The following is a 27,130-nucleotide window of genomic DNA, read 5'->3' on the forward strand; positions in this document are numbered from 1 at the left end:
TTATGCTAAAAACCGCATAAAGAAATCTCAAGTAGTTTAAGAGTTATTAATTTCCATCAAGAAAAGTAGTCTCCTGGACCATAGTGCTACGGTCTAATCTAACCAAAAATTATTTTTAACTCTCCTGTTAACTTCGTAAGTCACTTTTTTTAGCTCTACACTTTGCAAAACTATTTGATTTGGGAAATCACTAAACGTCAAACCACTGAAAAGTGTTCACCATGCTACAGAATTACGAGTGGTTTTCGTAGACAAATAGATATAAGTAGAACATGTCAATCCATTGTAATGTAGTGATTTACAAAAATTTTAATTATATAAATTTACTCCACAGAGTAAACTGAACACACTTTAATTACAAATTGAATTAATTTCATTTTTTACAAAGTTAAAATGCACCTACAAGTTAAATTTGAGTGGAAGTGTGTGGTACCCCTGTTTAACATATTCGAAATATTGCTGTAACATTTCTAGCTATTAAGCTGCTATCACAAGGTTGAGTTAAATTAAGGTTAATTAGGCAGCTTGTATAATATTGAGTTTACCCTGTCTCTTGTTAACTCTTTGGAAGTCATTGCTCAAAGTGTCGCATTATTTCGCAGATTGGAAAATCGCCGATCCGATTAAATTTACCAATCTATACTGCCTCATATAGGGTATATCGCCTCAGCGATTTTTCCCAACAATGAATTTGCTAAAGAGCTTCCTAAGCATTTAGAAATTTCAGTTAAGGCAAATGGTAAGCCAAAACCAATTTAAAAAATGTTTGTAGTAGTTATATCCGTTGTATGGACTCAACGAATAGGGTGTATGTATTCTGTTTGATTACTTGTTAGCTATATCTTATATAGCTAACAATAGTGTCTTATCTCTAACGTAGATAAGCCCTTTTCTATTTTTATATTAATGTTATGCACCTGACTTAAGTGCATTTTCAAGCGGTTAAAATTATCATATCACAACGCAGTGATCGTGTGATACACTTATGGGTATTCAAAATGATCACGTCGCAGCGCAGTGTGCACAGAATTCTTTTTAAGAATCTGTTATCATCTATAGATAAAATCATATTTGGTGATATATTTATTTAGCTTAGGCTAACTCGGTGGGCGGCTTCATGATTATGCTTCAATAATTATTTTTATTATAATCTTTACAGTCCCTGAATTAATTTTCAACCCATTTAAATGCTTTTAAAATTTTGATGTTAATTCATACAGTAGGCTCCTGTTGCCGATTATATGTGTGAAAGAGGAGATTGTGTATTTTATTATTTAATTGATTTGAGGACCTCATTCATTTTACTATCGCAGATATTGAATTATTATAATTACGCCACTGCACTATTACCCCTTTATCTTGCACTTTGACTTTATTAAAAGTGTTAAATATACTACAATTGTATCATCAACGCCTTCATAAAACGGTTGTAAGGAGAGTTGTAGCAACCGAGAGATGAAGTGAGGTGAAAAAAATGCAAATTTCCAATTTCTATCATATTTCAACCAAGCGCATATGCTTTAATGACCAAAATTCCATCAATCAACTATTTAGAGGTGCAAAAGTAAACATATTAAGGTCGAAAAAGTGGACAAAGGTATTAGAATCAAATGAACCGAAAATTAGCAATTTTAGCGCTGTTCCAAGATGATCGAAATAAATCACTTGCGAAAAAATGCTATATTTCGAAGAGAAAAAATCGAGAATATTTTTCAAGTTACTTAGTATTCTAACAAAAAAAAGTCAAAATATTAAAATCTCTCCAACGATAAGTACAAATCTCTAGCCATTTCTGTAGCGCTCCTGTTCAACCACTTTTTAAAAAATGCTTTCTAACATCAATTAACAAATTAAACAACGGCAGTTCAGTGTTTTATTTAAACACGCCTTATAAATACTTAATAAATAAATAAATATGTATACCAATATGCATATTTGATATTTCGATAATAAAAAATAATAATAATAATAATAATACAAATTCTACCTGTTAGTGCTGTTATAGCTATTTGCATAGTCTTTAAGATCATGGGATGCGAGTATAAAAGCGACATACAAAAATCTTGCTCAATTACTACCGGAAAAATCGGTAAATACTTGATAGAAAAGACTTGTTTCGTGTTTATACCCGCTACCCATAGGGTAGAAGGGTATTATAACTTTGTGCCGGCAGGAAATGTATGTAACAGGTATCTCCGACCCTATAAAGTATATATATTCTTGATCAGCCGAGACGATATAGCCATGTCGGTCTGTCCGTCCATCCGTATGAAGCACTGAATCTCAGAGAGTATAAGAGATAGAACAATAATTTTTTTTCGACAGCATTTGCTATGTTTGCACGCAGATCAAGTTTGTTTCAAATTTTTACCACGCCCCCTTCCGCCCCCGCAAATCAAAAAAAATCGAATAACAAGCCTAATGTTAAAGCTAGAGTTGCGAATTTTGGTATATACCATAACTGTAGTAGTACATTACTGTAGTACTTATGATTCCTGGAAATTTGGTTGCGATCAGATAAAAATTGTGGAAGTTATTAAAGAACTAATTTTGTATGGGCAAAAACGTCTACTTACTAGAGGTCTGAGTTGCCTTGGCCGACAATCTGGCACATTGTGCCGTCCATGGTATATTTTGAATGGTGTACTATATCGATATACCAAACATTTGGTATATTTTTAGTATTTTCGGTATATTTTGAAAATAATACCGCAATATTTTGCCTTTATTAAAAATGGGTAGCGGGTATCTCACAGTCGAGCACACTCGACTGTAACTTTCTTATTTGTTTTTTTTTATTATTGAGAGCAATATGGTTCCGGTTTAATCATTATAGGTGAACTCAAAGACTTATGTATGGTCTATAAGTAACCCAAAAGTTTGATTGTATGAAAAATAAAAATAAATCATTTTAGCTAAAAAACTGGTTTCAATCTGTAACAAACGTTTAAAATTAATATGACTGCAGTCAAAATTGACGATGACACAGAATCAACGCCGCAAGCATTATGCATTATGTTTAAAAAAAAAATTGTTTTTGTTTTGGCAATTGCCGCGGTTTACTTTATGTACATTTTGTCAAATGTTAATCATATATGTAAGTTTGTCTTTGATATAATTACAGTCTTTAATTATATTACCGCTGCAGTTTCTTGCTCCATGTGTAAGATAAAAATGTACCGCCCTCTACTTAAATAGAATCACATTAAATACCAACACTTGCAACCTATCTAAGCAAACACCCCAATAACAAATAACAAACAAATTAATAAACTAATTTTTTTTTTTAGTTTTGCATTGTTTTATTACTTTGGAATATCAAATTTTAAAACTTAGAGTTAGAGCTGGTTTTTGCTACTATTCTACACAGAGAAAGTATATTTCAGTGTGAGATTTCATCGCACGCCCTTTTGCTGGTAGCTTGCTTCGCTGATTCGGAGGCATCACCGACATTGACTGCAGGCATGTAATAGCGCTTTCACTTTTGCTCATTGATTTTTAATTAAGGAATGAGTGAGTGATAGAATTTTGGCGAAGATTTTTATATTTATAGATTATAATACCTAAAGTGTGAGTACCATTTAATTTTTTTTCAGAACGCCCTCTTATAGTCTTTCAAACTAAATTTGACATACGCCAATGGTTTCTTATAACAAACACGCAGCCGCTAGTTGTATGGTTCTATAGGGAAAGCTACTTGCGATTTAGTTCACAGGAATACAGCCTAAGCAATCATCATGAGTCGGTGCACCTAACTAACCACGCGATTCAAAAGAAGTATCCAAATGGTAAAAGGGATAAGAGACTGCCCAGTGAGAACATGTGGGATTGCTACTCGTTTCAGGCGTATTTGCGTCAGATTGGGAAATACAATATGTGGTTGGAACGGATTTATCCAGGAATGCGAAAAGCAATAGTGGGTACCATGTTGGCATCTCAAGAAAATATGGATAGACGGATAAATACGTTCGAGCTGTTTGGCGCGGATTTTATGATATGCGAGAACTTTTATCCTTGGCTTATTGAGATTAACTCAAGTCCTGATCTAGGTGCAACAACTAGCGTGACAGCACGTATGTGCCCCAAGTGCCTTGAGGATGTAGTTAAAGGTGAGTGAGTTCAACTAATAGTTTGCGAAAATAAAAAATATTATCTTAAAATTATGTTTTTCTAGTGGTCGTGGACAGACGTTTGGATCCTAAGTCTGATTTGGGGAATTTCGAATTGGTCTATCGGCAGGTGGTGCCCCCGACACCCGCCTACATGGGCCTCAATCTATTTGTCAAGGGCAAACAGTTACTGCACAAGGTGAATCATGGCCATAGTCATTCTACCAGCTTATACCAGCAACAGCGAAAGGAGCGTAGCCTTGCGACCAGCAGCGTATTCCGGCAACGTTCCGCCATCGTACCAGCAGCGACTGTATCGCGCATACATCGCGCCATGCCCACATTTAACGCCACTGAGTATATAGAGAAGTACATGATAGAACCACTGAGCAGCAGCCGAAGTAGCATCAACAGCACTCAGCATCACCCTGATGCTATAAAAACAACATTAGCCAATTCGGCATCCACAACCGCTTCAACCTACCCATGTATTTTAAAGCAGGCCGGGCAATCTATTACCCAACTGCTGAGTGACACACATAAAAAAAGAAGAGACTTCGGCGCTTTACCACACAAACGACAACGTAGCTGTGGACCGCGTTTTAGTGCCAACCAAGTGGTCAGCAACGAAGCCAAATTTAAAATTCTTATTAAGAATTATGGAGCTTCTAACGGAGCGGATAATTTGCTGGAAAAATCAGACCCACCAAGTGCATCAGTCCTTAGAGATCGCAAATGGCGAAGCTTACGTAATGTAACAAACACCTCAACTAGCATCTCCAAAACTAAGCCAGCTCAAACTGCACGGTTGATGGACAGCAGTGGTATATGTTCGTTTAGATTTGCACGCAGCAAATCTGAAATAGAGTACTCGTCTAATATACATGCTGTCGGTCGAACCTTTGGTCGCAAGTCGAATGGACTACGGCTACCTATCAGCGTTTCGGTCCAAGCATTACACCGTGGAGAACCCATCTTAGCCGCTATAAAGCAGGTCTCTGAAGCGAAGCTTTCTCAGCCGCAAATTGCCATCTCACCCATTGCCGGGCAACAAACTGACCATCTCAACGGCAACAATACTTCATGTAAAACACCTACTTGTTAAATTAAGCCTACAATATAACTATATGGTGTTTCTGCTTATTGCCAATGAACCAAACAACACTTATGTTAAAAGATTTTGATCTTTAATCGAATATCAAAGCCTTTCCTAGCAGTATGTTCTTCGTAAAATCGGTTATCGGTTTTTTAAAAAAAAGTAATAATTACATCCACAGTTCCGATTTTTCTATGTATATTTGCGATAAAATTTATTTTTCGTTAAGAACATTCTTTGTTAAATTAAAAATTATTTTATTAATTATATTGTGCATACCGCAATGTTCGTAAGGCTGTTTATTCGTTGAAACACCTACATCCCAACAGGTTTACGAAATATACAGCAGGGCTCCGGTTTTCACATTCTCCCGTTTTCACTTTCACAAGATTCTTTTGGTTTGCAAAACGAGTAAGTTTGTCTTGAAGAAAAGAAAAGTGAAAGCCTTTTTCTACATTAAATCGGATCTTATTTGCAAAAGGAAAAAAAAAGTTGACTCATTGGTTTATTGTCATCCTTTTAAGAGCACCAGAAGATCAATTAGGCATGTAATTATTTTTAAAACAGTTGTTTTTAGAATTTCTGATCCCACCTCAAATTTGGAAATAACATTTTGCCGTCTTATATAATAAAACGGATGGCACTAAATTTGTTGATGTAAAATTTGTTTTTTAGAAACTAATTTGTTTAAATTAATTTCTTAAATACTTAAATGCTAAAATTTCATAAAAAAGTTGTTGAAATCAATGAAATCGGTTAAAAAGGTGTTCCCTTTTTTGTGGGAACAGCTAATTGCTGATCCACTGTTTTTTTTTCTTAATGTAAGTTTCAAATCTTTAATTGCGAAAAAGACAAAAGACAAATATATTTCTTTCAGAGGAAAGCATAAATCATCTATATATGTAGGATAAAATCATCCACGAAAAAATTGGACATACAAAAGTATTTTTCTTGTTGTTTTTTTCTGACTAAAACACAAGTCAGCTGTTTCAGCAATAAGAAATGAAACATTCCAATAGCAAAACGATGACCAAAACTTGTGAAAACCGGAGCACCTAAAAACGAAAATCTTGGTTTGGATCCCAAAACGAAAACGAAAATTTAATACCGGAGCACGCCTGATAAAGACCACACATGCATAGCTTTGCCGATGTTTTTCTACCCATAGGATAAAAGGGTGTCTGCAGAAAAGGTATGTAACAGCCAGGAGGCATCTCCGGCTCTATAAAGTATAACATATATTCCTGATCAGAGTCAACAGCCAAGACTATGTCATGTCCGTCTGTTCATTTGAAACATTGGATCTCATAGACCATTATAGCTGTCAATAGTATATTTTAATGCAGTACCATACCAATATATGTATTATAAGGTTGTGCCGCACAGTGGGCGATTTGGTCCCGCTAGCGGCATTTAATTCAAATTTTCAAATTTAAAAATCCGTTAATATTTTTTCACATATCGATAGCAGATGCTTTGATTAGATTTTTAAAAGCTTTTTGAAAGCTCTACGATCAGCTGATCATCAGCTGTGATCGGTCAAACACACCATATGATTTCGCAAAGAGCTTTACACAATTTTTTCTCTTTGCGCGCATGGAATTTGAGTTCCTCGGAAATTTACAATTTTTGGTGAATTTGTTAGAAGTTTGGTTTTTTATTATATTCAAGGTATGTATTTTCAAAAAAATCAATGTTTGTGACCGGTCTATAAATGTGTAGCTCATAAAACGTAGTGGTAATTCAGTGTTCTAACAACTAGCCCGGATTAGCGTACACCTGTCTTTCGTGGAGTAAAACTTAATTTATTCAACTAAGTTCAGTCTAACTCCTTTATTAGCCGAAAGTGTGAATCAGTGGCGTCCAAAATGTGTAATATCAACTGCTATTATCTGCTAGCCTTGAAACTATGGTACTTTTTAGACACAGTGTTAGTACCAAAAAGGGATCTTTTTTTAGTATTGCACTCAGAAGTCATCCCATTTTTTTCCATCATCCCATCATTTTTTAGATAAAGTTTATATATGAAATATATTAATTGAAGTTCAAATAAAATAAAAGTACAACAAAATTTTAAATTAAAAAAAAATTTGTTTAAATTAAAAAAAAAAATTTAAAAAAAATTTAAAAAAAAAATTGGTTAACTTAAAAAATTCTATGATTTTTTTCTGATCAGTGAAAAAAAACCGACTGAAGATATCTATTTTAGTTTAGAAGTTATTAATTAAATGCCGCTAGCGGGACCAAATCGCCCACTGTGTGCCGGCAGGAAATGTATGTAACAGGAAGAAGGAGGCATCTCCGACCCCATAAACTATATATATTTTTGATCAGCATCAATAGCCGAGACGATCTAGCCATGTTCGTCTGTCCGTCCGTATGAACACCTAGATCTCAGACTCTATAAGAGATAGAGCTATAATTTTTAGACAGCATTTATTATGTTTAGATCAAGTTTGTTTCAAATTTTTTCCAAGCCCACTCCCTACAATAACAACTATAGTAGTTATGATTCCTGGTTGCGATGTAATAAAAACTAGGGGTCGCAGGTGCTTTGCCTAACAAGCTGCTGTTTTGTGCGTCTATGGTATATTTTGAATGCGGTACTATATCGATATACCAAATATACCATTTGGTATTTTATTAGTATTTTTGCAGTATATTCGGTATATTTTGAAAATGATACCGCAATACACCTTAGACGGCACAATATACCAGATTTTCAGCCAAAGCAACTAAGACCCCAAGTAAGTAGGCGTTTTTGCCCATACAAAAGTATTTCTTTAATAACTTCCACAATTTTTATCTGATTCAGGAATCATAACTACTACAATAATTATTGTATGTACCAAAATTCGCAGCTCTAGCTTTTAAATTAGACTTGTTATTCAATTTTTTTGATTTTCGGGGGCGGAAGTGGGCGTGGCAAAAATTTGAAACAAACTCGATCTGCGCGCAAATATAACAAATGCTGTCGACAAAATTATAGCTCTATCTCTTATAGTCTCTGAGATCCAGTGTTTCATACGGACAGACACACAGACGGACATGGCTATATCGTCTCGGCTGTTGACGCTGATCAAGAATATATATACTTTATAGGGTCGCAGATGCCTCCTTCTACCTGTTACTTACATTTCCTGACGCACAAAGTTATAATAATAAATATAATAATAATAATAATAATAATAATAATAACATTAATAATAATAATAATAATAATAATAATAATAATAATAATAATAATAATAATAATAATAATAATAATAATAATAATAATAATAATAATAATAATAATAATAATAATAATATAATATTACTCTTTTTTATTTCTTTTGTTTTGCGCGGACGAGGAAAATCAACCTTACGCTGATCAACAATATATGTACATATGTACACATTTTATGGGGTCAAAGATGGATCCTTTTGTCTATAAAAAAAGCTACAAAACTGTTTTAGCCTATGGATAGCTTGTATAAAATAATAACTTCGGCTACAATTTATAGTCAACCAGATAGGGTTTTACATAACTGTAGTATCAATTTGCAAAATATAACTAATGAGTAGTATTGATGATTACATCCGTAATATCAAAAAGAGCCAAATAGTAATGATAGCTCTAGTTACAATATACGTTTACACATATTTTTTACAATGTAAATCTTATAAAACATTAATTTATACAAATTTGTCAAGAAGTCAGTCTTAAATGTTTTTGATTCCATTTGAGATTAAAATACATTAAAATACATAAGAACAAAAACAAAAAATTATTGACCGCATGATAATAAAATTTATTATTCTTGTAAGCTAAATATAAATGCTTAAATCTGTATGAATTACATAAAAGAATATTGTGGAGGAATATTGAAAAATATTTATTAGAAAAAATCTATCGTTAAGATAAATATATAACATTTGTTATAAATTATATTTGCTGTTACTGTTAAATATTTTATTTAATGCCTTTCAAAGATCTGCTAATTATTAGAGACTTTAATTAAGTTAAATACAAAAATATTGTTGAACTTTTGATTTAAATAAAATTAAATCTTGATCTGGAGATATTTTAACTGTTATTCGATAAGATTAATTTATTTCAGATAGAGCTATGACGCTGTAAAATAAATATAAATTAAGTTATTTAAAAATAATTATTTAAAAGTTTAATAGTCTATATCTTACCGCGAACTTTTATTTAGGTGCAGTATACTGAAGTGCCAGGTTCTCACGTGTTGTGGAGTTTAAAGTCGTCCTAATGCCTAGATCAAGAGCTTTAGAGCTTTCTCTTGATAGTTTTTTGCTTCCCGTCTTACCTCCAGTAATTTTGGCATTCTTTTCTTTAAATTTATCTTTGTTTAATTTGTTTGAGGGTGTGACATTGTTAAGGATCTTGCGAAGTAGACCGCTTCGATGATTCACCCTCAATTTAGGCAAAGATTCGAAAAGCTTCATTTGGGTACCATTGAGTTCAAGGGGTCGCGTGCCATCTTGTTCCTTATTTACACTGTAATTGACTTGAAACGCGCGCTCGAATTGACCTGTAGACGCCATGGGGTTCCGTGGAAAATCCAAAACTACGCGTATACAATCCCTTACGGCCAAAGGGCAAATCCTTGCAGTCACTTCCGTGGAAGGTGATAAGTCCGGTGTGGAGTTAATCTCAATCAGTATGGGATTATAATATTCATCTAGCATAAAGTCACAGCCATATATCTCGAATGCGTTTGGCGTCAACTCGGTTTCATCTAAACTGGCCAAAACCACAGCCGTCAAATTCTGTTTGAAACCATCATATATCTTCGCCCAAGTACCATCAGGCGCACCTACGTGACGCAAATGACATTTAAACTGATCGAGCGACCACATATTATTCTTCGGTAGCCGAGAGTCTCTTGTCATCTTGTTCTTATAACGCTTCTGCACTGAATTGTTAGTAAGATGTATGGATTCCCGTAAATCATCCATCGTAAACTCTTGCGAACTGAAACGTAGATAGCAATCCTTATATATCCAAATGGATACCTGTGCATCACTTATTGTGAGCAACATGTACTGACGAATATCAAACTTAGTGCGATAAATCAGACATGGCCGTTCTAGAAAAAAAATATAATTTAAATATGAGACTAGATATAATATCTTACAATTTTAAAACCTGTGCATTTTCTATAATTTCAATAGTGCCGTTTCTTTAAAATAACGATTAAGAAAGCTAACCATTTTGATTAAAAACAAATTTTGTGGCATCAAATTTAAAAGATACCAAATAAAAAATACTGAAAATATATCACAGTCGGTCATGGCTATATCGTCTCGGCTGTTGACCCTGATCAATAATATATATGTATACTTTATAGGGTCGGAGATGCCTCCTTCTGTCTGTTACATACATTTCGTTCCGGCATACAGTTATGAGTAGCGGGTATAAAAACAAAAATAGGTTTTAAATCTTGACATTTTTAGCTTAATCTTTTCTTACACATTGTATATAAAACTATTAATTATTATACTTACCAATATATTTTTGTACAATGTATTTTCGATTTTGATTGTTTGATGTCCATTGAAGAATATCATCCAAGGAATTACGTATAACGATTCCAATACCGCGAGACTGATATCCGGGCTTTAATATCCAGAGATTACGGCAACCATCCCACCGATAATCTGAACGCAATGATTCAATTTGATCCAAGTATTGAGCAGCAAGTCGAGCATATTCCGCCATGACCTTTTCGTTAACCTTAAACTTGGCATTCGTCTGAAGTACCTTAGATGACTGCATCATGAACGATTGATTCTCAACCATTTCAGTTGGCGTTAGCATTTTAATACGTGCATCGTCAAGCGAATAATGCTCTTTTTGTCTAATCATGTTCTTTACCTTATTCAAAGCAAAGTCAATCGTTGTGCTTATTACGGCACCATGTTCAATATCAACCATATCGATAGGACGGTGCTCCTTTATATAGCGCAACAAAGCACGTGCCTGAGTATGATGGAAATCTTCGATAAAGGCAGCACGTTCCTCCATGCTATTTGCGCCCAAGCGGTAGACGCGCGGATAGCTCATTCCACAAATGCCGTCTTCGCGAAACCAACGTTCTTGCTCAGCGCAACCAACCAGACCGACTTTCGTAGAGAAATCAAGAACCTGACTGCGTCTTACACGATTTCGATAGGGCTTGACTTCTGGAAATGTGTCCCGAGCGCCTTTCGTTTGCCAAATGAAGAAGGCGGGAAAATTATTGATCATCTTGGATAAGACAACTGCTTCATACTCATTGCCACGTCGCGCCAGTTCTAAAAGTGAATCTTCTGACATGGTCTGTAATTTAGCATGACGGTTTGCCGGCAGCTTCTCCAACCAACCGCGACGCACCAGAGCGCGTCTTACTGTATGATAGTTACCGTACACGGTAAAAATTCTTCGATTTCGATAAGCATCAATGACCCGTGTCCGATAAGTATTACGCAGCTGACGTTTGTGTGCATCAGGCGCTAATGCGCCTACCGAATTTGTAATACTTGTGGGACGCACCTGTGACACGACGATATTCGCGGAGCTGGCATGAGTATGATGTTGGCTTCCTCCCTGCGCCAAAAGAGAACTTTTATTCAAACTGTTGCCACCTACATTATTTGGCATGGAGCATTGTTTACAAAGCGTGATTAATTCCGCATCCAAATTTTGTATGAGTGTCTGTATTCTGGAGACAGGATTATAATATCTGTTTCGTGTATTAAATGCACTCGTTGATGCCTGACTCATGTTAAAATGGATTGCTAATGCCAGTGATTAATCTTCGGATGACTAAGTAAATGCGTCTGGTGCTTATGCAGCTGTTGCTGCAAATAACGAGAAATTTTGAAGCAGTATCAAACCTTTTCAGTATTGAATTTGAATTGGCAAAATATTTTTGATTTTTAATACACAGTATTACCTGAACAGAAGAATTTTCTGAATCACAACTCAAAAAATAAAAACATATCCTCAATCCACAAGAAAATACTGACTATTCAAGATATTTTCACATTCAAATAACAGAGTTAGTTATTAGAGGTCTGCATGAATGCACTCAAATTTTTCGGTTATTTGAGTACAATAAGCTTAAGTCGCAATTCGGCGTGCCAAACCGGTTTCAACAAAGTGAATTGCGCATTGGTAAGGGTTGTTTTCGTTAAATGCAGAATGAGTGAAATTCAAACCAATGTGTAATGGATAGAATGAGTGAATGCAGAGTAAATGTTTCGAGTATTCCAATGAAATTTTGGCATTCTCGTCGTTCATGGCAGGGAGAGCAGGAGCAAAAATTTAAGATTGCAGAGCTTGGACGAAGGCGTAAGAACAGTGTTTTGCGTATGTAGTACATAATATATGAATATACATAATATATCTGTAAATAGAAAAGCACATTAATAATTATATATATGTATATATATAAATTTATATATGTAAATATAAAAGAATAAAAATTTAATTTCAGAAAAACGATGTATTATTGCTATCAATTCAGATACAATAAACAAAATTATGTTTCTGCATTTAGTCATTGAAAAATAAAATAAATAAATTATACATATACATATAATAATTAATTCATGTCTTTCCATTTTTCTATGTCTTGTATTGAAAAGCAATACAAAAACAACAAAAACAAACGCAATAAATTTGACGTCTCCAATGCGGCGCACAACTAACCGAGTACTCGGTCGTGAAACTCATTCGTGTATTGCGTCGCCGTTTGGATAGAGTAAATTTTCTACTCATGCCTTTACCACATTTGCCAAATCCGTTTTACTCAATGTCTCACTCAGTCAGTCAGAGCTTAGAGTGAGGGTACCGAATGCTGCTTTAACTATATTCATGCAGACCTCTATTAGTTATGCAGCACTTCGACTTGGAGCTGCAGGTTACGAAACTGCATGCATAACGACACTCGCGCAGTGTCAACATTTTTGTTTAGCAACAAAGGCAACGCCATCCACAAAACTGCAACGGAAACGGCTAGCACTGGAATCAACGACTTCATGTATGTTTAGTTTTAAATTGGCAAGTAAGAGTCTAGCTTTGCACATATTTTTGTTTTTCTAAAAACTCAAGAAAACATTCATTCTTAATTCATATAATCATGTAGGCAGTAAACGAGTACTAACTGTTGATTTTTATCCACTTGTTAGTATTCCACAAATTATTAAGCAAACTCTTTAACCCATACTACTTGCATATGCTCGCACACACATACATATGTATGTTGATAGATAAATGCAAATAAATTATACATTCTGTTTTAATTTTAATTTGGAACGCAAAGCTTCATCCACTTCAAAAATTGGCCCATGTCCAGGAATAATGAAGTTGCACAATTGGGACATTCGATATCGTTGCTCGCGTTGCTGTTTCTCATTCTCACTGCCCGCTAATATCCAGATCTGTTCATCCTCTATGTCTTCGCGCCGCTCGAAAAGGTCGCCACAAATACCCACAGTGCCTCCAATATGCGAGTTGTGAACTATTACGGATACACAGCTGAGTGTATGACCAGGCGTCTGCTCGACCAGCACTTCGCCATGAATGTCCAATGGACCAGAATGCTCGTAATATAGATCACGATTTGAAATGCTTGAACCAATTATATGTAGACGTGCCTGTTGGAACAGATAATTGCAACCCACATGATCAGAATGTCCATGGGTACAAACGACAATGTGAATGTCGTGCAATTGTAATTGCTGTGTTTTTAATAAAGTTGTTAGGTTTTCACCATCCCATGCAGTTAATGTGTCTACAATAATATTGGTACCATCTCGACAACGTATAAGTGTACAACTGCAATTTGCATGCATAGTAGTGGCATCAGTGCTGTCCTTGTAAGAATAACCTTCCTGGAGAACAATGACTTGATTTTTTAATATCGGCATTTTCAACATAAAAATATTTATAGTATAACATTGACTTCCAACTAAAAAGACTTTTTCTTCATTTATCTGTCAATCGATTACGATTACGATAATTCTTCAGTCAAATCTGTTTTTTCTCCAAGTTATAGACTATTTCCACTTCACTCAGTTTTTTTTACGTTTTTTAAAGTCCCGTTTCGGGGTTTCCATTGGCACGAACCGAAAAACCACTGCACTAAAAAACCTCGGTTTTTTCGGTTTTTTTCCGTTCAGGTCGAATGTTACGTTCGCCCAATGTAAAAACTTATAAGAAAAAAAGTCGGTTCGAAACGTAAAAAAAATAAATGCAGTGGATAAAGGTATTCCACATAAGAATTTTTTTTTCTATTTTACCGCCGCATTACTGCTAACGTGAAAACCCCCAGCTTATATACACTAAACGTACCGTCAACTTCAGCGTTATTATAATATATAATAAATTAATAATTAAATAGGCAACAAAAAAAAAAAACTTGACTATATTTAAAATGCACCATAAATCGAAGAAAATTAATAACAGGGTGCCTCAGAAATTAAAACTTACAAAATTTTAACCGAAAGCCGACTTTTGGAGATTGTAGGTGCCACACAGGTTAGATGGAGTTCGTTTCCAAATCACTTTGCATGGAGATTTATTCTAAATCAGTAATTCAGTAGTTTAAATTCTTTAGAAAAAAAAAATAGACAGAATACATTTTATCTCTTGAAGCCAAATCATATCAATATAATACATACGCTTACATATAGCGCAACGAAATACCGTCGTGATCATCTCTCGTCATTAGTTCTGCGAATGAACTGTCAGTGACGTTTGCCTCGCGCAATGTTCGATTTCTAACCGCAGCGCTCTGTTTTTCTGAAGTTGCAATAATGGTGTTGAAAATGAACTCATTTAGTTTCAAGGGAATAAGAATCAATCTATGGTAAGTGGTGTTAATCTTCCGGACAGCTTATCAAATTTTCAAATTTAATTTATTTAATTTAGCTTTCGCTGTTATATTCTAATTACATAGATTCTATTGCATTATTAAAACTTTTCGAAAAGTAGAACGTTCTGACGCAGCATTCCACAATCGGTTATGTGTAAGAGAGGCGCGAATGTATCCACATCGCATGATGCGACAACGATCCTTAAAAGTATTTTAGCTAATATTGGATTATAAATTAAAAACAAAAAGTGCGATATTGATGGAAGAAAGCTGATTTTTAAATGTTTTAGCGCTTTACAATTATTTTAAATTGATTTGCAATTATTAAAAAAAAAACGAATAGGTAATAAAATAAATGAAAATAAACTTTGGTGTAAACACTTACATCATGGAAACGCATTATTCAAACAGACTGGAGGATAGTTTTATCGATATCAGTCCAGCCACTTCGCTGGTCAAATGGTGACACCGTGCAAATTTCACTAAATGAAAATACATTTTGCATTGTTTAACATGTTACCTGTATGAAAGTTTTTATAATATACATGTTTTTCAATTACCTCCCACGTACTAATTGCAATTCTTTGCAATATATGGTGCAGATGCATCAAGTGCTTCTGCGACGACGGTATGCATATAGCGGAATCATACCGCCCTCTCAAGTCTGGTATGATTTGTTGAGGTTTCCTCGATCTAAAAAAACTAGTGCATTTGTATGACGTATGTCCGAGTTACATCGTTAAAAGCCGCACTATCCGACAGAATCGTGTTTTTAACGGAATGGACGAGTTGGGCAATGGAGAGATAAAGAACATATCTTACACAACCAAGATGAAGACTGCACAAAGCGTACATGAGATATTGGATTCGATGAGCCAACATTCCCAACAAATCGAGTATCAGGTGCAAGCCATACTAATGCTGTGGTCATATTACCAACGTTTACCGAATACAGCAAGGCCACTTCTAACAAAACAGTTAAACAAAAAAATTGTACCCCATCTGTTGTCGCAAATACCTAAGATGGATATTCACGATTTGAGCGTTTGCTATTTGTACTTACGTAAAATGCATGTACCAAATAGCGATGGCACACTCCAATCTATTCTATCACGTGGGCTAAAACTCATAGAATTGGCCGTGGGAAAGGATTTGATCCCACTTCAGGCATTGTCTCGTCTATTGGTAGGCATTAATCTAGATCGTGACTTTTTTACACCACTCGTCTGCCAGCACTTCAAACCCCACCTTGAGCAGCATATAGCTGACTGCCAATCGGAATATCAAGTCCGCTTGGTGTCCACGTGTCTCTTCCAATTGCACGGGTTAATTCACCAAGAACTGCTAGATGTCTACAAGCAACGAGTTAATGAACTTCTTCAAAGAGGTATTCTCAACAGTGGCACACCTAAGGCACTGCTCAAGTTGTTGCATATGCTCAATCTGCCAGTTTGGTCAAATCAGAATACAACGTTAATACGACAGTTGATGTTACAACTTCGCAACTGTATATGCACAAGGCAACTGGAGCCCAATGATCTAAAAAGCGTTTGTCGCACTTTTTTACACCATCAAGAGCCGGCAGAGCTTATGCAACCACTTAAGGAGGCAACCGAGTCACTTCTGCAACAGGAATCATCGGCAGATGCACTCTCGTGTGCAGTGCCTTTTATGGACTTGGAGCAACGTGATGACTATGTACAACAGTTTCGTAAACTTTTAAAGTCAAAGTCTGCTTGGGAACAGCCCAATGCTAGCGGTCATTTCTTCAGCGTGCTGCGCGCTCTGAAGATTGCTGATGTGCGCGACTGCGATGCATATTGGGCGGCTGTAATTAGAACGTTGCAGATATGTTCTAAAGAACAAACAAATCTGCCTTTCTTACGTCATTGCCAGCGTTACATGAACTTCAACAATAATTTGGGTGGCACGTATCGTCACCTCGAATTTGAGCGTGTGGTAAGCCGGCTTTGTCTCGATGCCATCGAAAACAGCTTGACTGGGCGACTTCCCTCAAAGTTTGCTCATATGGCCGCCTTTGTTATGGCCTATGGCCATACACCCTTTGCATGGAAGAAGTTTCCCAATATTCTAATTAGCAAGTTACTCGCCATGATGCCCCAGTTTAATATTCAGGATTGTTTTCTTATTAGTCGTGGCATTCAAATTGCCTGCGAATTGCGCTTTCGTCGCCATGTGCCTTCAATTCTGGGCATGCAGCTGTCAACAATAGACAGCATACTGATTGCATGCAGTGAACGTCATCTTTTAGCCAGCGAAGAAATAAGCCAGCCATTGAAGGCCACCGATTTAAACATCATTGTGCGTACACTCAGCCATAGAAAATGTGAGTGACTTGGAATCGTAGATAAATATGTAGATAGTCCATGACAGTTGTCAAAACCTTCGATACTTACGAGTTGATACCAATTTATTTTTAGACTATTTTAATTCAAATTTATCATGTTTATTGCAAATAATTTCAGCACTTAAGAACACTCAGGTGTATAATCTAGCACTGGAGCTTTATAAGAGGCTTAGTATTGAAGATCTGAACTCACGTGTAGTGCGAGACATGGCGTACAATTTCAATACATCGCACTTCGTTGTACCTGCTCTGTTAGAGTCTATGTTCAAATATGTGACTCTACAGCACAATCACATCACGGGCGACACTGTTGAGAAAGTTCTCACATGCGCTTATAATCTTGGCTATACCCCTGCATCCTTGGAATCACTTGAGTACGCAGCTGAAATTATACTCCGGTAACTTCGCATATATAGAACCAAGGCTGCAAACCACGAATAATCAAGTTGAGGGTATTGGGTTCATTTTCATGAAACGTGCTTGATTCGGATTTAGATTCGGTTTGCAGCCCTCTCTAAAATATATTTTAAATATCTTTACTGATTTCTTATTATCTGCAGTGACTTTGATCAGATGAGCGGCCTATCTGTGGTGCAGTCATGTCTGGCATTGTGTTATTACAAATCCATTCCAGATCAATTGATCAACTTGGTTTTCTGCACAAAGTTCATTCAGCGGATCGAGGAAGAAATACAAACATGCTATTCAAAGGCCACATACCCTGGATTAGTACTTAATCGAATAATGCAACTTAATCGAACTGTATGCTTGGATTTCCCAGAGGCAAATGTGCCCTGGTTTCAGCAGAACTATGTCGAGGCCCAGCTTAGCAAAAGTATGTTGAGTGCAACATACAAAATAATCGCAATATTAACTGGTCTACCATTTTTCTATAGAATCATTTAAATTCAGTGATTTTGGCACGGACATTAGGCTATATTTACAGGGTCTGCTTAAAGACGATAAATATTTTCGATGCAACCATACAACACCTTATGGGTATCATATCGACTTTGTGATACACTTCGATAAGGATAAGAAACCCATTCCTGCATCACCCATAGAAGCCACAATGTTAGATCGAATAACTAAGTAATATTTTGCTATTTTCGTTACTTGAGGGTTTTGATATAGATATTTTTGGCTTCTTTTCAGGGTTGCCATTTTATTACTTAAACTAGATTCGTTCTGTGAAAACGATTTCTCAGCGTTGCGCGGTCCCGATTTGTTAAAGATGAAACATTTGGAAATGATGGGCTACAAGGTGCTGCAAATTAACGAGCATGACTGGAATTCCAAACAGAGAATGGCACCAGATGCCAAGGCGAACTATTTAAAGTGTCTCCTTCAAATTTCATAGCAAAATATTCTTTTTATATTTATTTATTGAAAATATAATTCAGTTTTAAGATCAATTCGGGTATTTTGTGATTTACTATTGCCAATGTTTAAATTCTAAGATATTTAGTTCGAAATATATATTATCCGGTTTGCTATACTTGTAATCGTTGAAAAATTAAAATCGATTTAGTTAATATAGGTGTAAATCTATATTATAATTGTGATTGGTTGTCCAGATGTGTACACCATTTGTAGGCGTTATTAAACATTAATTGCCATGGGCTTTCCATTTGGGTGGGAGCTTGCTCAAAGCCCGGAGGCACATATGGCCACTGGTACATGACACTGCATCTCTCTGGATGAGGCATAAGAGCCAGATGTCTACCATCTGAAGAGCAAACACCAGCAATTCCTTCGGGACTGCCATTGGGGTTCATGGGATATTTTTCAGTTGGCACACCTTCATCATCCACATATTGCAGTGTTATTAATTGTTCCTTCTTCATCTGATTTCGCATTTCATCCCGCTGGAAAGCAAATCGCCCTTCGCCATGTGCGACCCAACAGCCCAAAACTAGATTGTCCATACTGCGCAACATTATGGAGCGGTTGGTCGGAATCTTTACAGTTGACCAACGGCACTCAAACCTTCGCGAAATATTACGAACAAGGGCAATTTCAGGAGTCTTCTTGCTCGTTGTGCTGTCATACTTATCGGCCTTTGTACTGCCTACAAAACCAATCAATGTCATTAATTGACAACCATTACATATACCAAGAGAGAAGACATCTTCACGCTTCTTGAATGCTTCGAATTGTGGCTGAAGTAGCTCACTGTGCAAGATATTGGCCGCCCAACCTTTAGCCGAACCCAAAGTATCAGCGTAGCTAAAACCACCCGGAAACACCAATCCGCGATACTGAGAAAGGCATGTGGACCCTGTAAGAGATAGATAATATGAAGAGTCATCTGTCGGGAATAACAGTATGAGAATTACCTGCCAATAAATCTGACATAGTTACATCGTGTACTTCAAAATAAGCTCTAAACAGACAAGCCATCATTTCACGTTCACTGTTAACACCCTCCTCACGCAGGACGGCTACACGAATCGTCCGAGTACAACGCTTTAAAACCAATTCTGCATGAAAATTCTGTGGGCCTTTATATTGTGGTGGCTGGCGATAATTGAGGCTCTGATATTCTGATTGAACGCAATCAACATTGGCCTGCAGTTTCTCCAGTTCAAAACTAGTGCGTTCCCATTGCTTGTAAAGTGGAAGTAATTTTTTATCCAATAGTTTCGTTGCACCTCTTGTGAGCACTATTCGAGCTTTATCGAGGCCATATCCATGTGTTGATCCCAGATAAAAATTGGGGACGCCGGCTTCATTAAACCGATTGCGAGCCTTGCTCAGGTGTGTGCTTTCTAACTCCAACACCCAGCCACACTCCTCACTGAACAACAAACTAAAATCGACTCCAATTTCTTTGGGTGCAGAAAAATTGCCTGACATTGCCTCGTTAAAGTCCACCTTTATGCCACTTAGTCCTCCGATTGCCATTTCGATAAGACACACTATTAAGCCGCCGTCGCTAATATCATGGCCTCCAAGTAGTAGCCCTTCGCTCAGGAGGGATTGAGTAACTTCAAAGGCCTTGACTAATACTTTGGTATCTGTCATGTCAGGTGTCGAGTCCCCTTGTTGAGAGTAAGATTGCGCAAGAGCCGAACCGCCCAAGCGGAAAGACTGTTCAATATTGATCCAAAGCAAAACAGTATCTTTGCCACATGCTGGACCTTTTAGATCAGGCGTAACTCGAAGGCGCACATCGGGACAGGGTGCATAAGTTGATAGAACAAGAGTTCCTGGCGATTTAACGGTCTCGTTGTCCACTTTCGCAGCCATCGAAAGTGAATCCTTACCACCGTCTATGCCAATTCGCAGTTCCCGCAACACTTGACTTAGTGCAAGACAAGCCTCGTACATTTTGTATCCTTCGCCAGGCAGTTTAGCGGCCCACATCCAATTGCCAGAACACTTAATGTCTGCCAATTCGGTAATCTTCACAAAAACCAAATTACTGAGAGCTTCGGCCACACACATGTGAGCCATATTCACTGGACTGACAATACCTGAAAAATAAAAGTGGTAATGATGATAGAAAAACAACATGAAGAAAACGGTACTCGATTCTAATCCAAAGCATAAATTAACATAACAGTTCCACATGACATTTTAAACTGTTATGAATAATTAAAGACAAGTTACCATAACAAGTAAATGTTAAAACTCATTATATCATCAACTTTTCAACTACAATCAAGAGTTTGAAAATGAATTTGTATGTATAATGAATGTAGATTTTCTTACCTATGATAGGGCGCGTTCCAATGGATGTGGCAATTCCTGAATAGGTGAAGTGTGAGACGGTAGTCAGGGCATAGTCACACAGAGGTGCCTGAAATGGACCCACACATTGTTGTTGGGCAATTAAGCCGCCGACACATCGGTCCACTTTGTTGGTAAGGAAGCGCTTGCTTCCAACAGCAACAATGCTCAGAACGCGATCTAATGCATCCTCTATTTGTAAGTTATTTGGCAGCTTAAGTTTTTGGCGTGGGATGGGTAAGTCATTCAGATGATAAGACCGTTTGGGCATATCCCCCAGTACATGTGACAAATGCATATTAAAAGGAGCTGCGTCATAGTTTTGAAGTTCATTCTGTTGCAGTGCATGCTGCATATCATTGGGAGCTGCTTGATCCACGAGCGTTACCATACCATCGCCGGTAACAACGCCAACAAAACTAATGGGACAACGTTCGCGGGCACAGATGCGCTCAAGTAATTGACGGTCCTCCGGGAAGCAAAGTATAGCATTATTCTCCTGGTATTCTGCTCCCCAAAGTTCCAAGGCCGTTATGGTTGGATCGCCCAGCTTAAATTCTCGTGCAAAGATGAGAGCACCCGCATATCCTGGCTCGACAAGCTCCTTCAATACATTCCCATTGCCTCCAGCCCCTTGGTCATGAATTGCCAAGATGGGATTTCGATCCCCTAGCTCAATGCATGCCCGCACTACACGATTCAATTTGTTCTCCATTTCAGGGTCACCGCGCTGTACTGCATTGAAATCTAATTCAGCATCAGCAGATCCTTGTATTTCGACGGAGCTGGCTGCACCACCACCCACTCCAATTCGGTATACTGGACCACCAATTTTGGCCAAGAGTTGACCACGTTCTGGATCCTTTTTGTGGCGCATTGAATGAGGCATAGTGCCCAATCCGCCGCTGAACATAATTGGTTTCACGTATTCGTCCCTTGCAACTGGTTGAGCAGCATTATACAATCCATAGGATATGGTAAATCCCGAGATAAGCGGCTCACCAAATTTGTTGCCGTAATCGGAGGCCCCATTACTTGCGTCAATGAGAACTTGCAATGGCTTTGCAAAGGAGCTGGGATACTTTAGGTTACATGGTTCATACGGTTGTGTGTATCCCGGTATATTCAAAGCTCCCACACAATAGCCGGCTGTGCCAGCAATTGGCAAGCCACCACGGCCAACGCCCTGAACATCTCGCAAGCGGCCGCCAGTGCCGGTGGTTGCCCCACTGAAAGGCGCCACTGCTGTGGGCATATTGTGTGTCTCCGCCGTAAAAATGAGATCCGATTGCACTTTTTGCTGTTCAACAAAGCTCGGGGCACCGACATGCTTCGGTTGCAGCACGAGATGCTCGAATCCCTTAATTGCGCTACTGTTATCGCTGAACTTAATGGTGTTGTTTGGATTCGTATCGTGCTGAGTGTCCATTATTAGTGTGATCAGCGACTTGGGTAGTTCCTTGCCTTCACAGATCATGCGTCCTCGAAAAAACCAATGCCTTTAAAATCAAAATTAATTTAAAACATGTAAGAAAGTTACAGTCGAGTGCTCGACTGTGAAGTAATATATGTTATATTCTATTCTCAAAATATATCAAATTAATACATCACAACAATTTTGTCATATCGTAAAGGCTATACAGTAGAATCCGGTTATAACAACTCCACTTATAGTGTCCGTCCGGTTATTGCGACGAAAACTCGATGGCTTGGTTGGTCCCCATACAAACTTATGTTATACGTACATACATATGTATGTATGTATTTTAGCGACAAACCGCTTATACCGACGAAATTTTTCACAATTCAACCGGATATTGCGACGAAAAAAAAAAAAACAGCGAAATAATGCCAGCAAATTTAAATATCAAACGACGCTGTTAGAAATGTATGCATTTATCAGTGATCGGCAAACTTGCGTGTGCCTAGCAGCGACACGGAAGTTCTTACATCCTCACTACTCTCTGTTAGTTTCAGCTGACGCCTTAGCTTATGCTAAGATATACGATTTATTATGGAAAAACTATGCTATTGAATTAAATTTATACATTTTTTTTTTTTGATTAAAAAATTAATTTGATTTATCTTAAAACCCTATTACGAACATGGCAACCATAAAAAAAAAACAAAAATTTGTTTTGCTCCTTTCGGTTAGTGCGTCTTCCAGGTATAACGACGTAAAATCGTCGGTCCCTTGAAAGTCGCTATAAATTTTCTACTGTATTTGGAGCATTTATATAGTATATATAGTACCACATTCAAAATATACAATAGATTACAAGATATACCAGATCGTCAACCAACCAGAACCCCACAGCAGAAGCCGTGTGTTTTGGTATGCAAAATTATTACTAAAATAACTTCTAAAATTTGTCTCATCGCAACCAAATTTTCAGGAATCATAAATACTGTAGTTATTAGTTCCGATGAGACAAATGTAAGAAGTTATTAAAGAAATACTTTTGTATGGACAAAAACGCCTACTTACTACTTAGTTGCTTTGGCTGACAATCTGGTATATTGTGTCGTCTATGGTATATTTTAAATGTGGTACTATATCGATTTACCATTTTCAGTATTTTCGTAGTATTTTGAAAATAATACCGCACTATTTTGCTTTTATTCAAAATGGGTAGCTTACTCGACTTACTTGTTTTTTTTTTTTAATTTTCCGTGGCGGAAGGGGGCAAGGCAAAAATTTAAAAAAAAAAACAAGTAAGAAAGCTACAGTTGAGTGTGCTCGACTGTGAGATATCCGCTACCCATTTTGAATAAAAGCAATATATTTTGCGGTATTATTCTCAAAACATACCAATTATACTACAAAACTACTAAAAATATGTTTTGGGGTATTATTATTAAAATATACCAAATATACTAAAAACACTAAAATATACCAAATGGTATATTTGGTATATCGATATAGTACCGCATTCAAAATATACCAAAGACGGCACAATATACCAGATTGTCGGCCAAAGCAAATTAGACCCCTAGTAAGTAGGCGTTTTTGCCCATACAAAAGTATTTCTTTAATAACTTCGACAATTTTTATCTGATCGCAACCAAATTTTCAGGAATCATAAATACTATACTTGTTATTGTATATACCAAAATTCGCAATTCGCTTTACAATTACGCTTGGCAAAAATTTGAAACAAACTTGATCTGCGTGCAAACATAGCAAATGCTGTCGAAAAAAAATTATAGCTCTATATCTTAGTCTCTGAGATCTAGGTGTTCATACGGACGGACGGACAGACACACAGACGGACATGGCCAGATCGTCTCGGCTGTTGACGCTGATCAAAAATATATATTTTTGTTGGGTTGGAGATGACTGTTTCTTCCCGTTACGTACATTTCTTGTCTACATAAAGTCTTAATACCCTTGTACCCATTGGGTAACTGGAAATTTCTAAGTCTAAATAGATTTTAAACAAAATATTACAAAAACCAATTTATCTAAAATGCCATTATATTTAATAACAAGTAAGACATCTAGGGTGCTAGACTGTGAGATCCCACTACCCATTTTGAATAAAAGCAAAATACTGCGGTATTATTCTCAAAATATATCGAAAATACTTTAAATATATCGAGTGTTATATTTGGTATATCGATATAGTACCACATTTAAAATATACCATAGATGACACAATATACCAGATTGTCGCAACCAAATTTTAAAAACACAATTCAAATCAGTTGATCTGCGTGCAAACATATGTAACAAATACTGTCGAAAAAAGCTCTATCTCTTATAGTCTCTGACATGATACAATTATAGAAGGTAGTCTCGTCGGCAAAAGCTTTCGTCAGTACGCATTCGTTTTTCGACTCAAGAGGTTGTCTGCGGACGAATTTTTTTCTGCAATTAACCCTTGTGCAAAATGACATTTTGCAATGTATGCCGTAGACACGGATAGAATTAAAACATTTCGAGAATTAGAGAATTCTCATATATATTATTAATATTGTTCATTACCAATTTATATTTTAAAAATATGTCAAGGAGACATTAATATCAGCTTCAAAATATGTAAATATTGATATCATCGTCTAAGGGTTAAAGCGCATTTCATTGTCGTCTCGTCTACACTGCTGTGCTGAGACTCTTTCACTCGCACTCATTGGTATGATTATAGAGGTTGTGCTTTTTCCGACGAGACTACCTTGTATTATTGTATCATGGTCTCTGATATCCAGCGTTTCATACGCACAGACGGACAGATATACAGACGGACATGGCTAGATCATCTCGCCTGTTGACGCTGATCAAGAATATATGTATATACTCTATAGGGTCGGAGATGCACCCTTCTACCTGTTACATACATTTTCCGCTGGCTCGTATCGTTACAATCGCTCAACAATTAATTATGAATTATAAATAATAAATAAGGAATATTTGGCTTAGTCTGAGCACATTGTGGTTAATGTCGTGTACTTAAATATTATTGAACATTTGAGAAAGATAAATGTATATGAGTAATTAGGTATGTAAGTACATACATATGTTATATTTACCTTGAATGCTCGCTATTGCTCTGCGCACAATCGAACAATTCCACTGTGGTGGGATTTCGTTTTAATGTCTGCGTGAATAGCTTATAATAGTAGTCGATGTCGAAGTCGGTGAATGCCAAACCAAGATCTTGATTAATTTGCTCTAATGCCACTCGGCCTTGCTCTAACACAGGCACATGATGCCAAGGTGCCTGTTTTGCGGGCAACATCTCATCAAAACTATCTCGAGGCGTGTTCGCCTCCGTATACTCGCACTCGGTCATACGATCTCCCAGGACAGCTACATAGTCGGCACGATTCCGAACCGCTGCATCCTTGGCAAAGTGTAGCAAATAGCGTGTTGATGTCTCCACGCGTTTCACCTGAGAGTAGCCGAGATTGTGAAAAATGTTCACACAATTGGTCGAATACGCCGTAGAGAAATTGAATCGCGGTCCAATCTCGACCAACATTTTAGATGCATCGTCTGCTACGTGCAAAGTTGCACTTTTCCTGAGACTGTTGCATGCCTCAGTCTGCAACGGCTGTCTCACCAGCCAGGACATTAACTCCTCTATCATCTTCAAAGTGATGCTATCGCAATCGCTGCATCCCACGTGGTAACAACGTTCCATGCGCACAGATATCAACTGCTGGTCAATCGACTGCAGACGGCGCAGAGCCTCCTGCTCCTCAGCTGCATCGCACGCATTTGTATCGTAGTAACGTAAAATGGTCATTTTGGGTGACTGTGCTCAACTGGCAAAACAAATAGAGACAAATCTATGATTTATTTGTAAGAACACTTTTCAAGCTAAGTTTTTGTGTGCGGCCTTCGTCAGATGTGCATTGAGACTATAAATCGAACTTAATCGTTGCACACTTGAAGCCGCCAAAGCCGTTGACAACATAAACACATAGCGACCACGCTGGAGGGTTATCAGTCTCGGATCAGCTCAATTTCAAGTCACACCACACGCTTCTCGATTGCAGTTGCTGCGCTGTCGTCACAGCTTATTTTTTTTATTGTTTATTTTTGTTGGTGCTGATAAACAGTAAATCATAAACACATCTAATATGGTTAATTGCAATACATTGAAATATTGATTGTCTACACGTTATTGATTTTCTTAAATTAATTTGTATTTATTAAATTTGAAAATAAGTATTAACTAACCCAAATTAAAACACAATAACCGCTGCGCACGTGCGTAGTAAGAGAAAAATACGAATTGAGAATAATTAAGACAGAGAGAAAAATAACCTTCAGGGCAGCGTGTTGTTTGATTGGGGCCAATTGGCAACTGGGACTGTAGAACTTTAATCAGCTGATAAAAGCTTTCATAATTGCGCTAGCTTAAAACAGTATTTAGAGTAAGGAAAGAATAAAACATGCCCAATGATCATACGATATTGTGAGTCCACATAATTTGAATACATT

General features: G+C 37.0%; 5 protein-coding genes across 8 annotated transcripts; 2 read left to right on the forward strand and 3 right to left on the reverse strand.

Moving 5' to 3' along the window:
* Positions 1–1,070: 1,070 nt before the first annotated feature.
* Positions 1,071–12,214, reverse strand: LOC133839680 (tubulin glycylase 3B). 2 transcript variants are annotated; one of them, XR_009894118.1, is made up of 4 exons: positions 10,723–12,214; positions 9,391–10,304; positions 9,275–9,322; positions 1,071–1,082 (listed from the first exon to the last, which is right to left on the reverse strand). XR_009894118.1 is itself a non-coding variant. In XM_062271335.1 (3 exons), exons 1-2 carry the CDS (start codon positions 11,978–11,980, stop codon positions 9,400–9,402), a joined length of 2,163 nt encoding a protein of 720 aa, XP_062127319.1. In that variant the 5' UTR covers positions 11,981–12,214; the 3' UTR covers positions 9,146–9,322; positions 9,391–9,399. The 2 variants fall into 2 exon arrangements, 1 of the variants encoding a protein (XP_062127319.1); XM_062271335.1 differs by lacking the exon at positions 1,071–1,082 and having other exon boundaries at positions 9,146–9,322.
* On the forward strand, positions 3,513–5,874 carry LOC133839687 (tubulin glycylase 3A). The gene is made up of 2 exons (XM_062271348.1): positions 3,513–4,109; positions 4,175–5,874. Exons 1-2 carry the CDS (start codon positions 3,821–3,823, stop codon positions 5,212–5,214), a joined length of 1,329 nt encoding a protein of 442 aa, XP_062127332.1. The 5' UTR covers positions 3,513–3,820; the 3' UTR covers positions 5,215–5,874.
* A 1,063-nt stretch (positions 12,215–13,277) lies between the features above and the next one.
* Positions 13,278–14,215, reverse strand: LOC133839697 (metallo-beta-lactamase domain-containing protein 1). The gene has a single exon (XM_062271360.1). It carries the CDS (start codon positions 14,137–14,139, stop codon positions 13,486–13,488), a length of 654 nt encoding a protein of 217 aa, XP_062127344.1. The 5' UTR covers positions 14,140–14,215; the 3' UTR covers positions 13,278–13,485.
* A 1,292-nt stretch (positions 14,216–15,507) lies between these two features.
* LOC133835177 (FAST kinase domain-containing protein 1, mitochondrial) lies at positions 15,508–18,969 on the forward strand. 2 transcript variants are annotated; one of them, XM_062265090.1, is made up of 5 exons: positions 15,511–17,424; positions 17,564–17,843; positions 18,006–18,280; positions 18,342–18,537; positions 18,601–18,969. In XM_062265090.1, exons 1-5 carry the CDS (start codon positions 15,858–15,860, stop codon positions 18,803–18,805), a joined length of 2,523 nt encoding a protein of 840 aa, XP_062121074.1. In that variant the 5' UTR covers positions 15,511–15,857; the 3' UTR covers positions 18,806–18,969. The 2 variants fall into 2 exon arrangements, 1 of the variants encoding a protein (XP_062121074.1); XR_009893521.1 differs by lacking the exons at positions 18,342–18,537; positions 18,601–18,969 and having other exon boundaries at positions 15,508–17,424; positions 17,564–17,897; positions 18,006–18,133.
* On the reverse strand, positions 18,813–26,993 carry LOC133835176 (phosphoribosylformylglycinamidine synthase). Of its 2 annotated transcripts, XM_062265089.1 has the most exons (5): positions 26,867–26,993; positions 25,711–26,448; positions 21,163–22,679; positions 19,785–20,924; positions 18,813–19,726 (listed from the first exon to the last, which is right to left on the reverse strand). In XM_062265089.1, the coding sequence occupies exons 2-5, from the start codon at positions 26,427–26,429 to the stop codon at positions 18,999–19,001; spliced, it is 4,104 nt and encodes a 1,367-aa protein (XP_062121073.1). In that variant the 5' UTR covers positions 26,430–26,448; positions 26,867–26,993; the 3' UTR covers positions 18,813–18,998. The 2 variants fall into 2 exon arrangements, with proteins under 2 accessions (XP_062121073.1, XP_062121072.1); XM_062265088.1 differs by lacking the exon at positions 26,867–26,993 and having other exon boundaries at positions 25,711–26,549.
* Positions 26,994–27,130: the final 137 nt, after the last annotated feature.

This window comes from Drosophila sulfurigaster, chromosome 2L (genome assembly GCF_023558435.1).
Source record: "Drosophila sulfurigaster albostrigata strain 15112-1811.04 chromosome 2L, ASM2355843v2, whole genome shotgun sequence".
Taxonomy (NCBI): Eukaryota; Metazoa; Arthropoda; class Insecta; order Diptera; family Drosophilidae; genus Drosophila; species Drosophila sulfurigaster.